The sequence below is a fragment of the Pteropus alecto genome, unplaced genomic scaffold (assembly GCF_000325575.1).
Source record: "Pteropus alecto unplaced genomic scaffold, ASM32557v1 scaffold131, whole genome shotgun sequence".
Taxonomy (NCBI): Eukaryota; Metazoa; Chordata; class Mammalia; order Chiroptera; family Pteropodidae; genus Pteropus; species Pteropus alecto.
Window position 1 is genome coordinate 17130036 of NW_006434709.1, and position 15706 is coordinate 17145741.

Here is a 15706-nt window from a genome sequence, read left to right on the forward strand (position 1 = left end):
GTTTGGGGACATGGAGCAGGACAGTGACACTCTTCTCTTTAGCATCTGAGATCGCTACTGTGCTGCAGGTTACTGATGCTCTTAACAATAATTCTAAACCATCAAGTAAAACTTGTCTTCTGAATTTTTGTTTAAAAGGTGACACATGACTTCAGAAGTTCTCATGATGACAAATGACATTCTTTTTTGGTGAACAGAAGGCTTATTTCTTGTCCTTAATCAGCAAGCATCCCAGTAATGAGAATAAATAGAAGAGGGAGGGACTGCAGAGGTGTAAGGGGACAGAAAAGGGCACATCCAGGTGGGAGAGGCATGAAAGCAACTTCCAGAAACAGGTCCGAACTAAGTGGCAGTGACAGTAAATCCAAGTCTGGAGAGAGGAAGGCCATCTAAGAGAGCACATGGTTAATCCCTTAGTCTGTTTTGCATGTGACCTTTACTTATCACAACTATTTTAATGGCAAAAAAAAAAAGTATAACTAATGGTTGAAGAAGGAGTCATTATGCAATACTAAATAAAGCTCCCAACAGTTAGGCACAGATTCCATCTAATAAAATGTGTGCATAAAGGCAGGCTCTCTAATGAAGTTCCTCGCCTTCAATAGAAGACATTTAGCAATATTCTCCCCCAGCGTCTGCAAGTGTGTTCTTCCGTTGGTCCTTAATGGGCTTTGCATGTACTGCTGAGTGCTTTCTGGTCTGGCAACTCTGGATGATGTCAGCAGATGCCATTCCTAGGTATTTCTTAAATGCTTTCCTTAAAAATTTCAATGAAATGTAGGGCAGAACTGAAAAAGACAAATCATGTTTGAGAAACCTGGGAAAAGTAGCAAATTAATCCTGCTATTTTTATCTTCCCCATACCCAAACTTGAAACTGGAAGCAATGGAAGGAGTGGGATGCAAACTGGGTATAGAGCCAGAAGGCCAGAATATGCTCTGGAGATCCAAGTCTGGCACTGAGTGGTGCAGTGAATTGATATCGCTCACCTGACCAGGCCAGTTTAGGGTTTCCCTCTCTTTCCTAACGAGATTGGAACAGATAACACAAAAAGCTTTCAAATTCTGACTTGAAAATAGGATTTGACAAATGCTTGGTTACATCATGCAGCTAGGGAGAAGAGAAGCTCCTTGGCTTTGCAGTACATTGATAATATGATGAGGATTTTTTTTGAGGTGTTTTAAATAGTTTTCTCATCAAATATATAATTTGCTCTATTTATAGGATGTTCAAATATGGAGTGTGAAATTAGGTTAGGAAATTGTACTTCCTTTGTGAAGGGAATGTCTGTGTCTAAAGATCTCAAATGTCCATTCTAGGAATAAATGTTTCCTTTCACATTGCAGAGAGCTAAGTGAGAATGAGTACAGAGCCCGCAGTGTCTACGTAATAAATACTCTCAATAACATCTTCTAAGTGCCATCCATTGTGCTAGACAGTGCGCCTGTCTAGCTGTACAAAATACAATACTCATAACAATCTTGTAAAATAGGTGTAAACAAGTTCGCTTTTACATAGAAAGTAACCTAGAGAACTTGAGAAACTTGTCCAAAGTCACAGAGCTTATAAGTGGCACAGCCGGGATTTCAGCCCAGTCTGTGTAGCTCTTAAACTTATCATGCCCCTTCTATAGTTAGTGGTCAAAGAGAAATTTTTCTACTCATAGACAGTCTTCATATGTCACACGCCTGAAGCTGTCCATGCAATTGAAGGCAGGAAAACCTGGTTCCCTATTCTCTTTCTCCTCTAATTAACTCATTATTAATCAAAGGTCTAGTAAATGACTGTGAATGGATAAACGAATTAATGAATGTGTGAATGCATGGAAGAATCAATCAAAAGATAAAAATTTTGTGAGCATATTCTTTTCTGCACTTATTTCTTGGTCTGAATTTAATAGCTGGTCTTAGCTAGCCCTTATCTTCATGCAGTTTATTTCAGAAAGAAGATAAAACTTTCCTCCTGTAGTTAGATTTTGAAAGCAAACATTTTAAAGGCATAGTTTTCTTATAATCAAATAAAAGTACTTATAATTTAAGACTATTGCAATAGAGAGAGTTGGGGGACTATTATAAAGGAAAAAAACTCAGAACAATTGTCAACTATTTTTTTTTCAGTCCTTTCTGTAAGGCAGGCTCATATTGCTTTCTCAAAGGACAGAAATGCTTCATACAGGTAGACAGACCAACTTACTGAAAGACATTTTTAGCCTTTCAGTTAAAGATAATGTCACTTTTTGTTATTTCTCTACCATAAATTTCCAGCCATGAGGTATAATGTGGAAACCAGTTAAAATTTTTTATTGTCACTTCTAGAGATGTTAGAAGGCAGATAAAACCTTTGAAAAAGTGTGATTTTGCCACAGTTCTCATCTCTCACTCTTAGGAATTATACTCCTGGAAAATAATCTATACTTGCTCACTCTTGTTTTGCGATTTAATGAACTGTTATAAATGAGCAATTGTGACATATACCTAGATATAGTGAGCTTGGGATGACCATCAGGATAAAATTATTTGAAATAATTCTACCAATTCAATTGTCACGTGTAATCTCTTTTAAAATTGTTAAAGTCACGATGAATCCTTCACTCTTAAATGTATTAATTCTATTTTCACAATAATAATTACTTTCATGAAATGCTTTTATTTAAAATGCAGATACTTAGGTAAGCCAGGTTTAGAGTGATGACCTTTTTTCCATCTTTATTGAAGTATAATTAATAAATAAAAGTTATATATTTCAGGCGTATGGCTTGAGGTTTTGATATACATATACATTGTGAAATAATCACCATAGTCAATAGTGATGACATTTTAAATCAACTCTATTGAATTCCTGTGATAGGTGTTCTGGGAGTATAATAAATTCTGTCCCGTGGAAGTGAATGCAATAAGATAAGACGTATACCTAAGCAGTTTCCAAACTTTTAGATTTAAACATAATTTGGAAAGGCATATCCCTCCACTGTTCTAATGCACTAAAAAAATATTGCTCACTGTCTTATAAGAGTCAATTAGCATATTATTAATCCACATATAGGCAATGTCATGCTATAATTATAAATGCAACCACTACAATAAGGAGCCTTGTGCTGCATGGATTACATTTAGATAATGTCTCTTCTCCCCTCAGCGCTTTTCCCTATTTTATCTCCTTCTTTCTCCCTGTCTCTCTCTGTCTTTGTCACTCACTTTGCTTTAATTATCAGTGTTTGCTAAGTGATCTGTTTTTCTATCTATCCATTCATTTAGATGCTCTAGATGTAATAGGACATGAATTAGAAGTAAATAAACTCTGGATGTGGAGATAAAATAAATCAGGTTGTCACATATTCTAAGGAAAGTGAATAAGGAGGAGAGCATAGAGAGAGGTCCAATATCCCTATATCTGTGCAGTGGCACCCCCAGGAGATCTGGCCTGGAGAACAGGGAATCACAGTGCCAGGCAAGAATCGGCACTACCTATCCTGGTATGACAGAGATCAGCCCCAAAATATCAGCATTTATGTGAGGCGCCAGCTGGAGTGAGAGATACACATCCTATTCAATTGAGTAGACAAGAGGATTTCAGGGCAGGAAAATGAAATTTATTCAGTTAAGTAGATAATTGGCCACTCACTTTAAGCACTTCTTAGAACCATTCTTTATACTGCCATGCAAGGAACAAAAATAATTCCTTATTAGTTGTAATAATAACTTACATAAACATTGCATTGTAGGAACTTTTATATTTCCAAAGTGCTTTCAGATATATCAGATTTGATCCCCATAACATCATCATGAGATAGAGAAGTTATGATTCACATACACAAATGATATGTTTACATATATGTTTACATATACAGTGTGTGTGTATGTATGTTCATATGTATTATTGAGAACCCAGAAACCAGTCTAAGATGCTCCATATTGCTCATGAAATCCAGACTGAGACTTGATTTCTGGACTAGTACGTATTTTCCATTTTCAATCCACATACTACAAATTAACTGAAGTAGTTCAACACTATACTGTTCCAAATATGTATTAATGAACCAAAGTTTGCACCATAAAGAATGAAACCATCGATACAGAAGCGTAGAATTTCAGTTGAACTATAACCGGGAAAAATTAGATCTTCGTGTCTGGACAATATAACATGTCTGAGCCAGATAACATTTACTGTCAATCACTACTTGATAGAAACACTCATAGAGAAGCTGCTCAGATATTGGCTTAAGTGGGGGAGCTCAGTATAGAATCTTTTGTATATTCAACTCATGGATCCAAAAAATCAGAAAATCAACTTTCTGTTAACTAAATCATCATTTCCAACCACCTTTCTACTTCTTGCTGTTTCATACTCCAAGCATTGTGTAGGATAGTTCTCATGTATTCCCAGGTTCAAGCTCTATCAAGGGGCTTTACTACATGTTACTATCCAGTAGAACAGAAATATGGATAACTTTCTGCGTGTGGCTCCTTCTGTACACTTGATTTCGAATCTCCAATTCCAAGGCCATCATGTAAATGAGACTTCCCTGATCAATGAATGCATGTCTAAATGGTATATGGAGAAACAATCAGTATTACTAATAAATGGTCACTTCTATTTATTTATTCCCAAGATATAATAAGAGATAATTTGACAAACTCCTAATGATGGTTGTGTGAGAGAGATAAAGCTAAATATCTCATTAGCACTTAGGCTGTGAAAACAGTAGTTAATAAGAGAGGCCTGGGAAGTCGAAAGGATTTTCATCAGTGGATTAATGAGAAGAGAGAGAGAGAGTTCATTGAGTTAATTTTGAAGCCAGCATGGCCTGCAGTGTTCTAAGTTGAAGGGACAATATGCAAGAAAAAATTCAGTAATTTACTTTTTTTTTTTCAGTCTTCAAGAATTTAGTTATGCATTTACGTGTGGAGATGAGAGGCAAGATGGTTAAGGTCCTAAAAAATTATGAAAAAATTACCACAAGTAAATAAAGAACTTTCTGGGTGTACTCCATTTCAAAATAACTGCAGTTAAATCAATATTTGAATTTTTGTAACTGGATCTTAAAAATTTAAACTCTAACGTTCATTTTATTCCCTTTTTGGTGTCACTTACTGTGCTTCCCTATAAAGTGATGCGACAGCTGTGTATGTGTGTCTCCTCATATGTGTTTTCTTCATGACAGTCTTAGTGGTCACTTATCTAAAGTCCAAAACTCTCCCTTTGCCACATTTTTAACTTACTTTAAGTGTATTACATCATGTATCTTTATGAGCCATATCAAATCCTTTACAGAACAAGATGGCTTTAGTTGGATGAATGGTTGGATGGATAGGTGAATTGATGGGCAGATGGATGGATAGGTGATGAATGGATGAATAGAAGTCAGCTGGAATGAGACAATCACAATCTACTAGATGTTGGGATAATCTCATAACTTTGCCATTAATTAGCAATATAATCATAGTCAAATACAAATGCTTAATTTTCCAACTTCAGTTTCCTGATATGTAAAATGAAGAGCTTAGACTAATGATCACTAATGTCTTGCTCAGTATGAGAAGATATATGACTGCTTGACTAAATTTGATTCCATTCCCTTATGTTTTAGATGCCAACAATGAAAGCTTGAATTTTGGAGGCGTGTTAGTTGAAACTATCCATAATTGGCATTTTACAATTATAAAATCTGCTTTGGCCTCATAATGAATAGGATTTTCGGTTCAACCTGTGTGACTAATTAGTCCTTTCAGTAACAGTAGTTGGACTAGAGATTCATATTGACACAGAAGCCTAGATTTGCATTGTAAACATCTGTCAGTATTTATTTAATTTGGAAATGGCTAAACCGAGTTCAGAAAGTGCTTTGTCCAAAACCAAAACAAATTGAGAAGGAACAGATCAGACCACATGCATATTCTAGTTTCCCTTACAGTACCTACAGTCTACTACAAGCAGTCTTTGGAGGTCTTACACCCCCAAATTCTAACTAGGGAGAATCCATAAAAATAGATTATTCCAATGGCTTCCTAAAAATTTAAACTCCACTTTTTTTCTTTTATTTTTTGGCCAGCTCTCCTACATTGCTTTGGCTAAAAATGAAATATGAGCATAGAGGTCATCATTAGCTTAAATAAATAGTATAAGAGATGTACTACCATTTTTAAAACATAAATTTAACTTTTCTGACACCAGGTTTCTACTTTGCAGGTTTATTACTAATTTGCATAACTTTGCTAAGACCTAACGTTATTTTTTGATTAATCGGGAATTCAGTTCTTTTCTTTCTTCCATAATTTTCTTTAAATTCAATTTTCTGTGGCATTATTTCCATATCCCTATTTTTCCCTTGCGTTTTGCCTGTTAGGATGAGCAATATCAAATGCATATCAAAACCCATGTTAGAATACATAAGGTATTGTGATCCCTTTACCATAGTGGAGTTTTTCTATTCAGCACACTTTCACTATTCTGGAACCATCGTATACATTTTAAGCAGGTAACAAAATTTTGAAGAAAACTGAATGGCTTTCAAGTCTGTCTTTTTCCCAAGCAGACAGTTGATTTATGGTCACCTTATGTAATAACCTAAGGCATCAGTTGGGAAAAAAATGTTAAAGAAATGTGAAAGCTGTCTGTTTTCAAGAATATTTAAGCTTCGCCCTCATTATTCATGAGGGCCAATGTCCAAACATTCAAATGGGGCAAATGAGTGTACGAATGGGGTGTGAGGGGGGGTGCAGTTTGAGCAAGTGCTTAACTATAACACTCAGGATAATAGCACCTCCACCTGTGTCCTGAATGAGCCTATCGTTGGTAATTATTTAATGGAATAATAGATTTGGGAGCACTGTTACATTTCAAGAAAAATAAGCTATTTGATTGTTATTTATATTAACGAGTGATTCGTTTCTATGCTTTAGAATAGAGTGGGCACAATAAGTTACTTGAAGGTATGAACCACTAGGTAGTGACCACATTTCATGCCCATCAGAAAATGCTATGCATAGTGGAGGTGTTTCATATTTGTTGGTAACTAACTAATCCTCATTTTCTTTGTTCTTCATGTACTAGAGCTAAAATTTACTCTTCACATATTGGATCTCAGCTTATAATTTTTATTTTTATTAGTGAGCCATAGGATGGACATATATGTGGCATCTACTACTCAGAGAAACGATTGACAAAAAGCAAAAACTTGACCAAAACAATGGAAACTACCATAGAATTCATGCAGAGTCTCTAAGTTCATTTGTACCTTTAATAGGATTGTTGACTAAAATCACCAATTCGATATAATCAAATTGATTATATCAAATTGACTGATTTAATCAAATTGACATACTATTTGGAAATTATATATGTGTATTACAATTGGATTGTTTTCTGCAATTTTATCTCTTGGTGAAAATTGTGACTTCTCTCACCTCCTAGGAACTTCTTGCCCTATAGATATCTGTGTAGTGGGTCAGACCTTGCTTGGGGAATTTGAAACACTAATTCTGAATACTGGCATCTTTCCAGAGAAAGACACTTAGCAATAAATCTTCTCTGGAGAGACTATCAGATTCAGCCCTAAAAGCCAGACATAAATGTTCTCTCTCTTCTAGAGCAACTTCATATGGACAAAAGTATCAGCAAGAACAAGTGTCCATCAATTAGCCAAACATATCACATTTCAGTTAGCACCATACCCCACCCAACAGTTGTCTCGATTCAGTCTAAATGTCCTTCACAGCAGTGAGAGATTGGGCTAAATAATATTACACAAGTGAGAACCATTGCTTGAGACAATTTTTTTTTACTTTGTCCTTAGATTTATCGTAAGATAGACTATTGTTTAAAAACAGTTTCAATCAAAATGTTAAAGTAACTCAGGGATTTCCTTGGGGACGTCAAAATCATAGTGGACATCTTTTTGCACAGTTGGAGTTCACTCATTTCCTCACAAAGCAGATATGTCCTTGTAGAGTTTTGTATGTGCTTTCCTAGGAGTGCCTTCATCCTCAGCAAAGTTCTTTATCATGAGGAATAAAGTCTAGGAATGCTCTTCTTGTTAGAGATATATTTCTATCTTCTCGTCAGATCTTTTTACCATAGGTATGCAGTTGTGCTGTATTTTAAAAAGTGATAGCAAGTGGATGTGCAGCAAATTTCATCATTAAAGGTGGGAGAGGGAATGACTCCCTGTGAGAAAAAACAAAAATAAATGAGTGTGTCTCTACTATCTAACCCACAAAATGGTTTCTTCCTAATAATCCTAGGTATTAAATAAATTGGTCTTTTTTTAAATTTATTTTTCAATTACAGTTGACAGACAATATTATATTCGTTTCAGGTGTTCAGCATAGAGATTAGACATTTATACCTTATTAAGTGATCACCTGATAGATCTCATGCCCATCTGACTGAACTAACCTCTTACTGTACATTAAGAACATTCTTTCTTCCCTATTCTGATTACTTTTTCCTATTCTATACTATGTTGGTGTTTATCTGTTTAACATGACAAATTAAGTCCCAGTGCTTTTATTTCTTGAATTCTGTCCAAGTTGTTTTTTTCCTAAAGGTAAGGAGACCTCAGTATTTTTAGTAGACATTTTGAGCAAGAACAGATGCTTGCCATGGGAATATACATACCACTCTGAATTAGGGAAGATTAGCATAGCACTTTTGAACTCTGAGTGGTTAAATATACATTTAGGGACACTTATCTAAATGGATGGTTATGTAAAGCTAATGCTTTTGCTTGATCACTATTCTGTCTCTTTCAGCAGGTAGTCTCTCTTCTGAAAAAGGTTACAAGCATCAAGGGAAAGTATACTGAAGAATAGAATTGATTAAGGTGACATATTTGAATTTCTTTCTGCCACTCTCTCAACAGCATGTCATAGAGAGGCAGTTCCAAACACAGTGAATTAAATTTAAAGTACACAGCTTTGGCTACCAAATTGTTCAGTTAATCCAGCCTCTAAGATGAAATTTAATTTTTTTTCTCTACACTTGAACCATTTCCTGAATTTTTACACAATGACGATTTCTACCAACACATCTATTGATTTGAGGTCTTTTATTCACAAGACTATTAGTGGTTTTTAATTTCTGATGGAAAAAAATATGAAAAACAAGAATGTATATTCATTATACTAGGAAAAGCATATTAAAAATTAAATTATAGTTTTACAATAAGGTCATATCTGTACAGTTTTTTTTCCTATTGTAAAAGGCAGATACTATTTAATGGACGACATGTTTTGTTATTTTAGGTACTGTGTTTTGTGAAAGATAGCACTGAGAACATTCTAACACTTTGCTGCGGAATTGTTCCAAAAGGCTGTTGAATATAGAAAGTAGGTCAGCTTTTAAAACAAAATTTAACTTGTTTAGCCTAAATAATTCAGTCTGCATGAAATACTATATACTGAGTCACACATTTTTAGTTCATGAATTTCTTTTAAAAAGCAGCCTTCATTATGTATGTGTGATGTTTGACTTCTAATTCAGAATTTGAACCTATGCAGTAAAGATGGAAGCTTAGTCCAGCAAAGTGCCAATATAGCTGCTGTATTTTTATATAAATATTAACATGAGATCTGAAGAGAAAAATAATTCATATGTACAACTTCCAATTTAATATCTAAAATTGTATTATAACTATAGTGCAAAAAAGATGAAATTGGTGCTACATTCATGAAATAATGATAATGTCAATCATATTGCAGCTTCTATAAGTATTTAGAGTGTGGTCCTATTCTAGATATTTTCTGTGTACCAACTTAATTCTTATAACAATAAGTACTATGATGCTTTTTCAGTTTTTCAGATAAGAAAAATAAGGCACAGAATAGTTTTTAAACTTTTAAAGCAGGATTTCTCAATTTCTGTACTATTGTCATTTTGGGTCAGATAATTCTTTGCTGTGGGATGGTTGTCATGTGCATTTTAGAATGTTTAGCATCATCCCTGGTCTCTACTCATTAGCTGCCAATAGAAGCTGATCCTTTCTCCCTCCAGCCAGCCTCAGCCCAACTGTGTCAACCTTTAATGTCTCCAGACATTGCTAAATGTCCCCCGGGTGGAAGAGGGGAGAGGAGGCAACATCACTGCTGGGATGAGAAGCAGTGAATTAAAGAATTTATCCACATCCTCCTCCTCCTCCTATCAATAACCAAACAACAACAACCCTATATGATTTCATCAATACAGTTACAATTCCTCAAGGAAAATGACAAATTCTCTTGTAACCTTGAGATTAAAGAGTATCCACTGTGGTTGAGAAAAAAGTAGCTTTCTCCTTGAAGTTGGCTCTAGAAGAAAGCAGATGATCTGTGTGGGAGTGAATTAGAACAATTGACCTGCAAGATCTCATAATCCAATAACTTATTATTATCGAGTCAGTTTGTATGTTATCCTTTAAGAGGTGCTTGTGCGAAAAGGAGAATGGGTTTCTTGTCTTCTAAACCTCACTTTAATGAAAGATGCCTGCGTGACTTTCACATCAGTTGCTGGTAGTTATCGCTGATGTAAACAGTACAATTCCAGGAATACTGATATTTTGAACTGGTCTTTTAAAATAACAGCAACAAAATAATGAAGCCAGTCTCCTGTCTCAGAGGAACTAAGAGCAGAATAATATTGAACCATCTCACAATTCTATTTAAATGCTTGTATTTAAAGTTATATTGTGAAGTATTAGCATCTCAACAAATTATTTATTCTTAAAGACCCTGCACTTAATTTTTAAGCCTAATTTTTGTCACAAAAATGCATCATCGCATTTTTAAAATGGTACAATTTTCTTAACATTTATTTATACTTTAATCTCTGACTATATTAGGTAATCCCTTAATGAAAGCAAATCATATCATAGTTCTGCTTTTTAATATTGGACATATATTATTTTTAAAATTTTATTAAGGCATTGTTGATGTATAACATTAGGTGTACAAAATAATCACAATAAGTCTAGTTAATATGCATCACTATACATAGTTACAACCTATACCATTTTAATTCCACTTTTAAATAAGGATTTTGTCAATGTTGCTGTTCTGGGTATTGTCTGAACAGTTATAGCCTTCTTAATCCTTAGCTCATGTAATTAGGCATTTTTCTTCTTGTACCTTTAATTCTTAGCTTTAGCGAAATCTGATGCAAACCTTCACAGTTTCCATGTAGAGTTTAGTGCTGCTTGTAAATGTGTTGATTATGTGACTGCTAGGATTTACATGCTCTGCTTTTATTATGTTGATGGTTATCTTTTTTTGCTGAAAGTGCAATGAAGCAATTAGAATATTACAGAGAAAACTGTGACCTCTTTCCTATTTACTGTCAAATACTACCCCCCTTCAAATATGCTTTTTATTATGAAACTTCAATAATAAAAAGAGCAAGAGACATGATACCTGCTTCCTAAATGTTACAAAAATAAGACTTGAGTGTGAAAGCTCAACACAAATTTTTAAAATACCTTAAATGAACTGTATTTGCTTCTTTTTTGCAGCAGTGAAAGCTATTCTCTACTTAATCTGTGTTTCCTAATAACAGCAAGCTATATCACAAAGATTCATCAAAGTCGACCTAGTAAAAGGTTATAGTTATTCTGCTTTTAGAAAGCCAAGCACAAGTACTGTATAAAACCTACTGATGCATACATTGTAGCTCTCTGGGGCTGTAATAAATTTCAAATCACCTGTTTCTGCCAGGTTGTTTTAAACCTGTATGCTACTATATGCAGTTTCTCTGTGCAGTTGAATGGATGGATATATACAAGTTGGCTACCACTATTTCCATGTTCTTGTATAAAATAAGCTATAACCAAGTTTTCGCAAATATGCAAACACTTCCATGAGAGATCTAAACTAAGTTGAAAAAATGTAAGCTCTGTGTCTAAAGATGAGAACCTCTATTAGTTCCCTTTAAATTAATCAACCGAATATGATTCTTTTACAGACCACAGATGACATCCTTGTGGCCTCAGCAGAATGTCCCAGCGATGATGAGGACATTGACCCCTGTGAGCCGAGCTCAGGTGGGTTAGGTTAGTCGACTTTTTTTCTTACCTTCTTTGCTTTACTCTAAATCTTTGTTGCATGCTGCAGTCCTTAGACGAGCCTTGTACTTAGGTCTAGAAGTCCACCCTATTAAAGAATGCCTTGTTCATGCTTTTTTACATGGATATAGTTTCCCATATTTATTGAAAAAAAATTTTTGAAAACAAAACCCATCAAGATGTCGTATTTCAGAAAAAGCAGTGGGAACAGCAGTGTTCACATTTCATTAACTCACAACGTAATTTTAGTCTATAACAGTATAATGGGCTTTCTCTCGGGTCACCTGTGGTACAACTGTAAAACTTAAAAATTGCAGTGCATTATGAGAAATTATTTGACCTTTCTACTGAAAAAAGTCCTCACACTCACTTTGCCTGCAAATTATCTTAAGTGATAGATACCTAAATTTCAGAAGTGAAAGTATTAATGGCAGCAGTAAAACAAGCAATAGGTAGAAGCCTTACTCTATTTAAGAGAAATATTTGAATCATGCCATGTCTCTTTAAAATTCAGGCTTGTGCATTTTAACTCTAGCTGATGCATAATTTCTCCTCTTTTGTGATACGATGTGACTGACCACCATATAAATACTGTTTCTATGCAGCCCTATACCATTTCTTATCTTTATTCAAGTAGTGACTGTGGACCATGAAAATTAATGAATAATAGGGTTTTATCGCAAATATTCATAATACCAAGTATTAGGGTCGTTTCCTTTGTAAAGTGGTGTCTCTTAAAATTCAATAATTTCATAGTTTAGGTTAACAAAATGAGTGAGGTTGATATGGACTAACCACTGGCAGCTAACTCATGACTGTAAATGGCACTTAGAACCCCAGAAGTACTTCACGTCACTATAAATTTGCATTCTTGTGAAGAATATCAAAGTAGATCTACTCATTCTGATGTATGGATTTTATAAAAGTGGTTAGGATACCTATCTTTTCCCCACTGATAGCTGCTCAGCAGGAGAAGGTTCAGGAGACCCAGACTGGTTGTATTCTCTCTTCCTTCCTCTGCCTTCACCCCACCAATCAAAATCTTCAGCCTCCTTCAGAATCTTTCTTACACTATTATTAGAACTCTGATGATCATCTATTCCATTCTTCCAGTTAATTGATTTCCATAATCACTGTTTTGGTTATCTGGACTGATGTAGTCCCTTCACAATGTCATCCTGGGCCCCTCTGCCAAGATCTTGACTTTGTTTTCATTGGTATATTCATTCGCTCTGTCAGTCATAAAAAAGAAAAAGGGAAAAAAAAGTTATTGTTTCTCTTTGCCCTTTCCCTCCTTCAAGTTTCTTCTTTCCCCGTTTCTCCATCTGCACTTTTCTGAGATCCACCAGCATGGCTTGTTCATAAAACAGAGTCTAATGTTTTCTTGTACATTGATATGTGTGTATGTTTATATTTGATTTCGTTTCTTAATGAGCGTTTTCTAAAGAGCAATTATTTCAGTATTTTCCACTATATTAAAAAAATCACTAAAAACAGAACAGGTTTTTACTAATAGTAATTACTGACTTTCCCCTGGCCTGAATGCTTTTGCTGTATGAGTATAGACTATCATCCTCACCTTGAGTATCTAGTAACCCTTATTGCATTTAAAATGGTCACTTTTCTTTTCCTTCTTGATCCAATTCTTCTAGCTTTGCTTAGAGGTCTTACCATTCCTTATAGACTAGTTTACTGTGTCTCCCTTTCTCTGGGGACACTTGCCTAAAAACAGTAGGGGATGTGGGGGAGAGGGGACAAAGCAAGAGATTACCCATTTGTCATCCTGTCCTTTTTATTCTCCTGAGTTTTGTCAGCTTTGTTAAACATTACAGCACAATGGAAAGTGAGGACCAGCTTGTTAATAGCCATACTCCCAATAATCTTTCTGCCCTTGTTTTCTTTACCATACTTAAGGCTCTCTGTGAAAGAATCTTGTTTGCTTACCTGTTACTTGTTCATTAATGTATAGCTTGCATCACCTCACAAAAAGGGAAGCTCCATGAAGCAGAAACGGTATTTGTCTTGTTCCCTGCATGGATCTGTTGTATAAATTTTATTTTTGTTTTACTGCAGCAGTGGATGTGATTCAATATACAAGACACAGCAGCTACTGACTGTGATGACAGCTACTCCAGTACTCTTGTGACAAACCTTGTTGAACTTTTCATCCTATCTCTCTCTTCATTCCTTACTCCATAGTTTTCAATTCATCAATTCCTCTTAAGGCTTAAATTTCAAATTCTGTTGCTTCAATGAGATCATTTGCCTTAGGCTTTTCTTGTGATCTTCCTTCTTCTTAAAAGTGTCTTGATAGTGTATTTCACAACTGGTTTCTCATTCTGTATTATATTTTTGTAAATGAGGTCTCTTTTCTATATTGGGTTGTTCTGTCCAATTCCCTATGATTTTTTTCATGCCCATCTTTAATAATTTATGTAGTGTTGCTCTTTGGGTAGAATTGGCTATTTGTATGACAGCTTCCTATGAACTTCTTAGTTTACATGATATTTTTCTATATTCTGCTTTTCTTGGAATAGAGTATTTTTCAATTCTCTTTAAATCTGAATATTGTTTTATTATAGGATGCCCCTCCTACAAATCTTTGTACTAGTTTTCTTAGATATCTTGTTTGCTGCCTATCATTAATACAAAAATTATAGGTACTGATTTTATTAGACTTTGGATACTGGATACTGTTAGATATATCTTGATAAAATCATTTCAGATTATCAGCAGGTCATATTTTGGGAAACTGACTTTTACGAAAGTTACATTTTGAGTTAATATTCAGAAATGAATATAGCTGCTATGCCCTTGTGCTACTCTCTCAGCAAGTGAAAGCAGATATTTTTTGTAAGGAGATGCATAATTACTTTTACAGATGGAATGCCTAAATCTTCTGTGTTTCACACTAATGTCTTTTATGCTCCCTAAATATTTACATATGAAAATGTTCTAATCACCCAGACCCACACACCCTTCAAAAAATGGCTTCTTCTCTGAAAACGTACTATGTTCATTATTTTGGCAGCATTCTAAGACTATTAATGAAACAGGACAAATCTGTCATCTTCTTGAGCGCAAGTAAATTATACCTTCTATTAAGTGTTTGATAAATTTGAATTACCATGTAGTTCCACTCAGGACTCTTAATGAAAAGGGAAAGTTGTGTATTTGGTGGATTGTCAGTTTCACCATTGATTGAGTGGTATTGAGTCCTACTGTGCACCCACTGCTCTGTTAAGCTCTGGGAGTAAAAACAAAGTTTACACTATCAGTCTCATTCTATAAAAGAACATCTTTCATTCTACCCCGGACTCTTCTTCAGTTATTCTTTATTACCAGGTTCTTCATATTTGACATTAAAAGATCATCTGTTTTTTGGGTGATTGCAAGAATTAAAACTAATATTTTTAAGGCACCTCCCGTGAAGCTTGGCATAAAGTAAAGCCTAAATGGCAACTTTTCTTTTTCTCAATTTATAAAATTACATAAAAAAGAATATTCAAGCTATATTTTCCTTTTACATAATGCTGTTACCTTTCCTGGTTGAAAATTGGTGGGCAACTGATGAAACCACTCAGGCCTCCTGATGGGAACCGTACATGTTGAAACTAGATCAGGAGCAACCCCCTGGGTGGGAACACATGGAACTCAATTATACTTGATTCCAGCCAT

The 15706-nt window shown here is 34.9% G+C and overlaps 1 protein-coding gene across 22 annotated transcripts in view; it reads left to right on the forward strand.

The window, feature by feature from the left end:
* Nucleotides 1–15706, forward strand: part of NRXN1 (neurexin 1) — a 1011597-nt gene that overhangs the window by 968424 nt on the left and 27467 nt on the right. For 12 of the 22 annotated variants that reach the window (XM_025045123.1, XM_015587507.2, XM_025045128.1 and 9 more), the window contains one exon: nucleotides 11929–12016. In XM_025045123.1, the coding sequence (XP_024900891.1) occupies nucleotides 11929–12016 (88 nt within the window). The remainder of the gene's footprint in view (nucleotides 1–11928; nucleotides 12017–15706) is intronic. The other 10 variants (XM_025045125.1, XM_025045129.1, XM_025045126.1 and 7 more) reach the window with 2 other exon arrangements.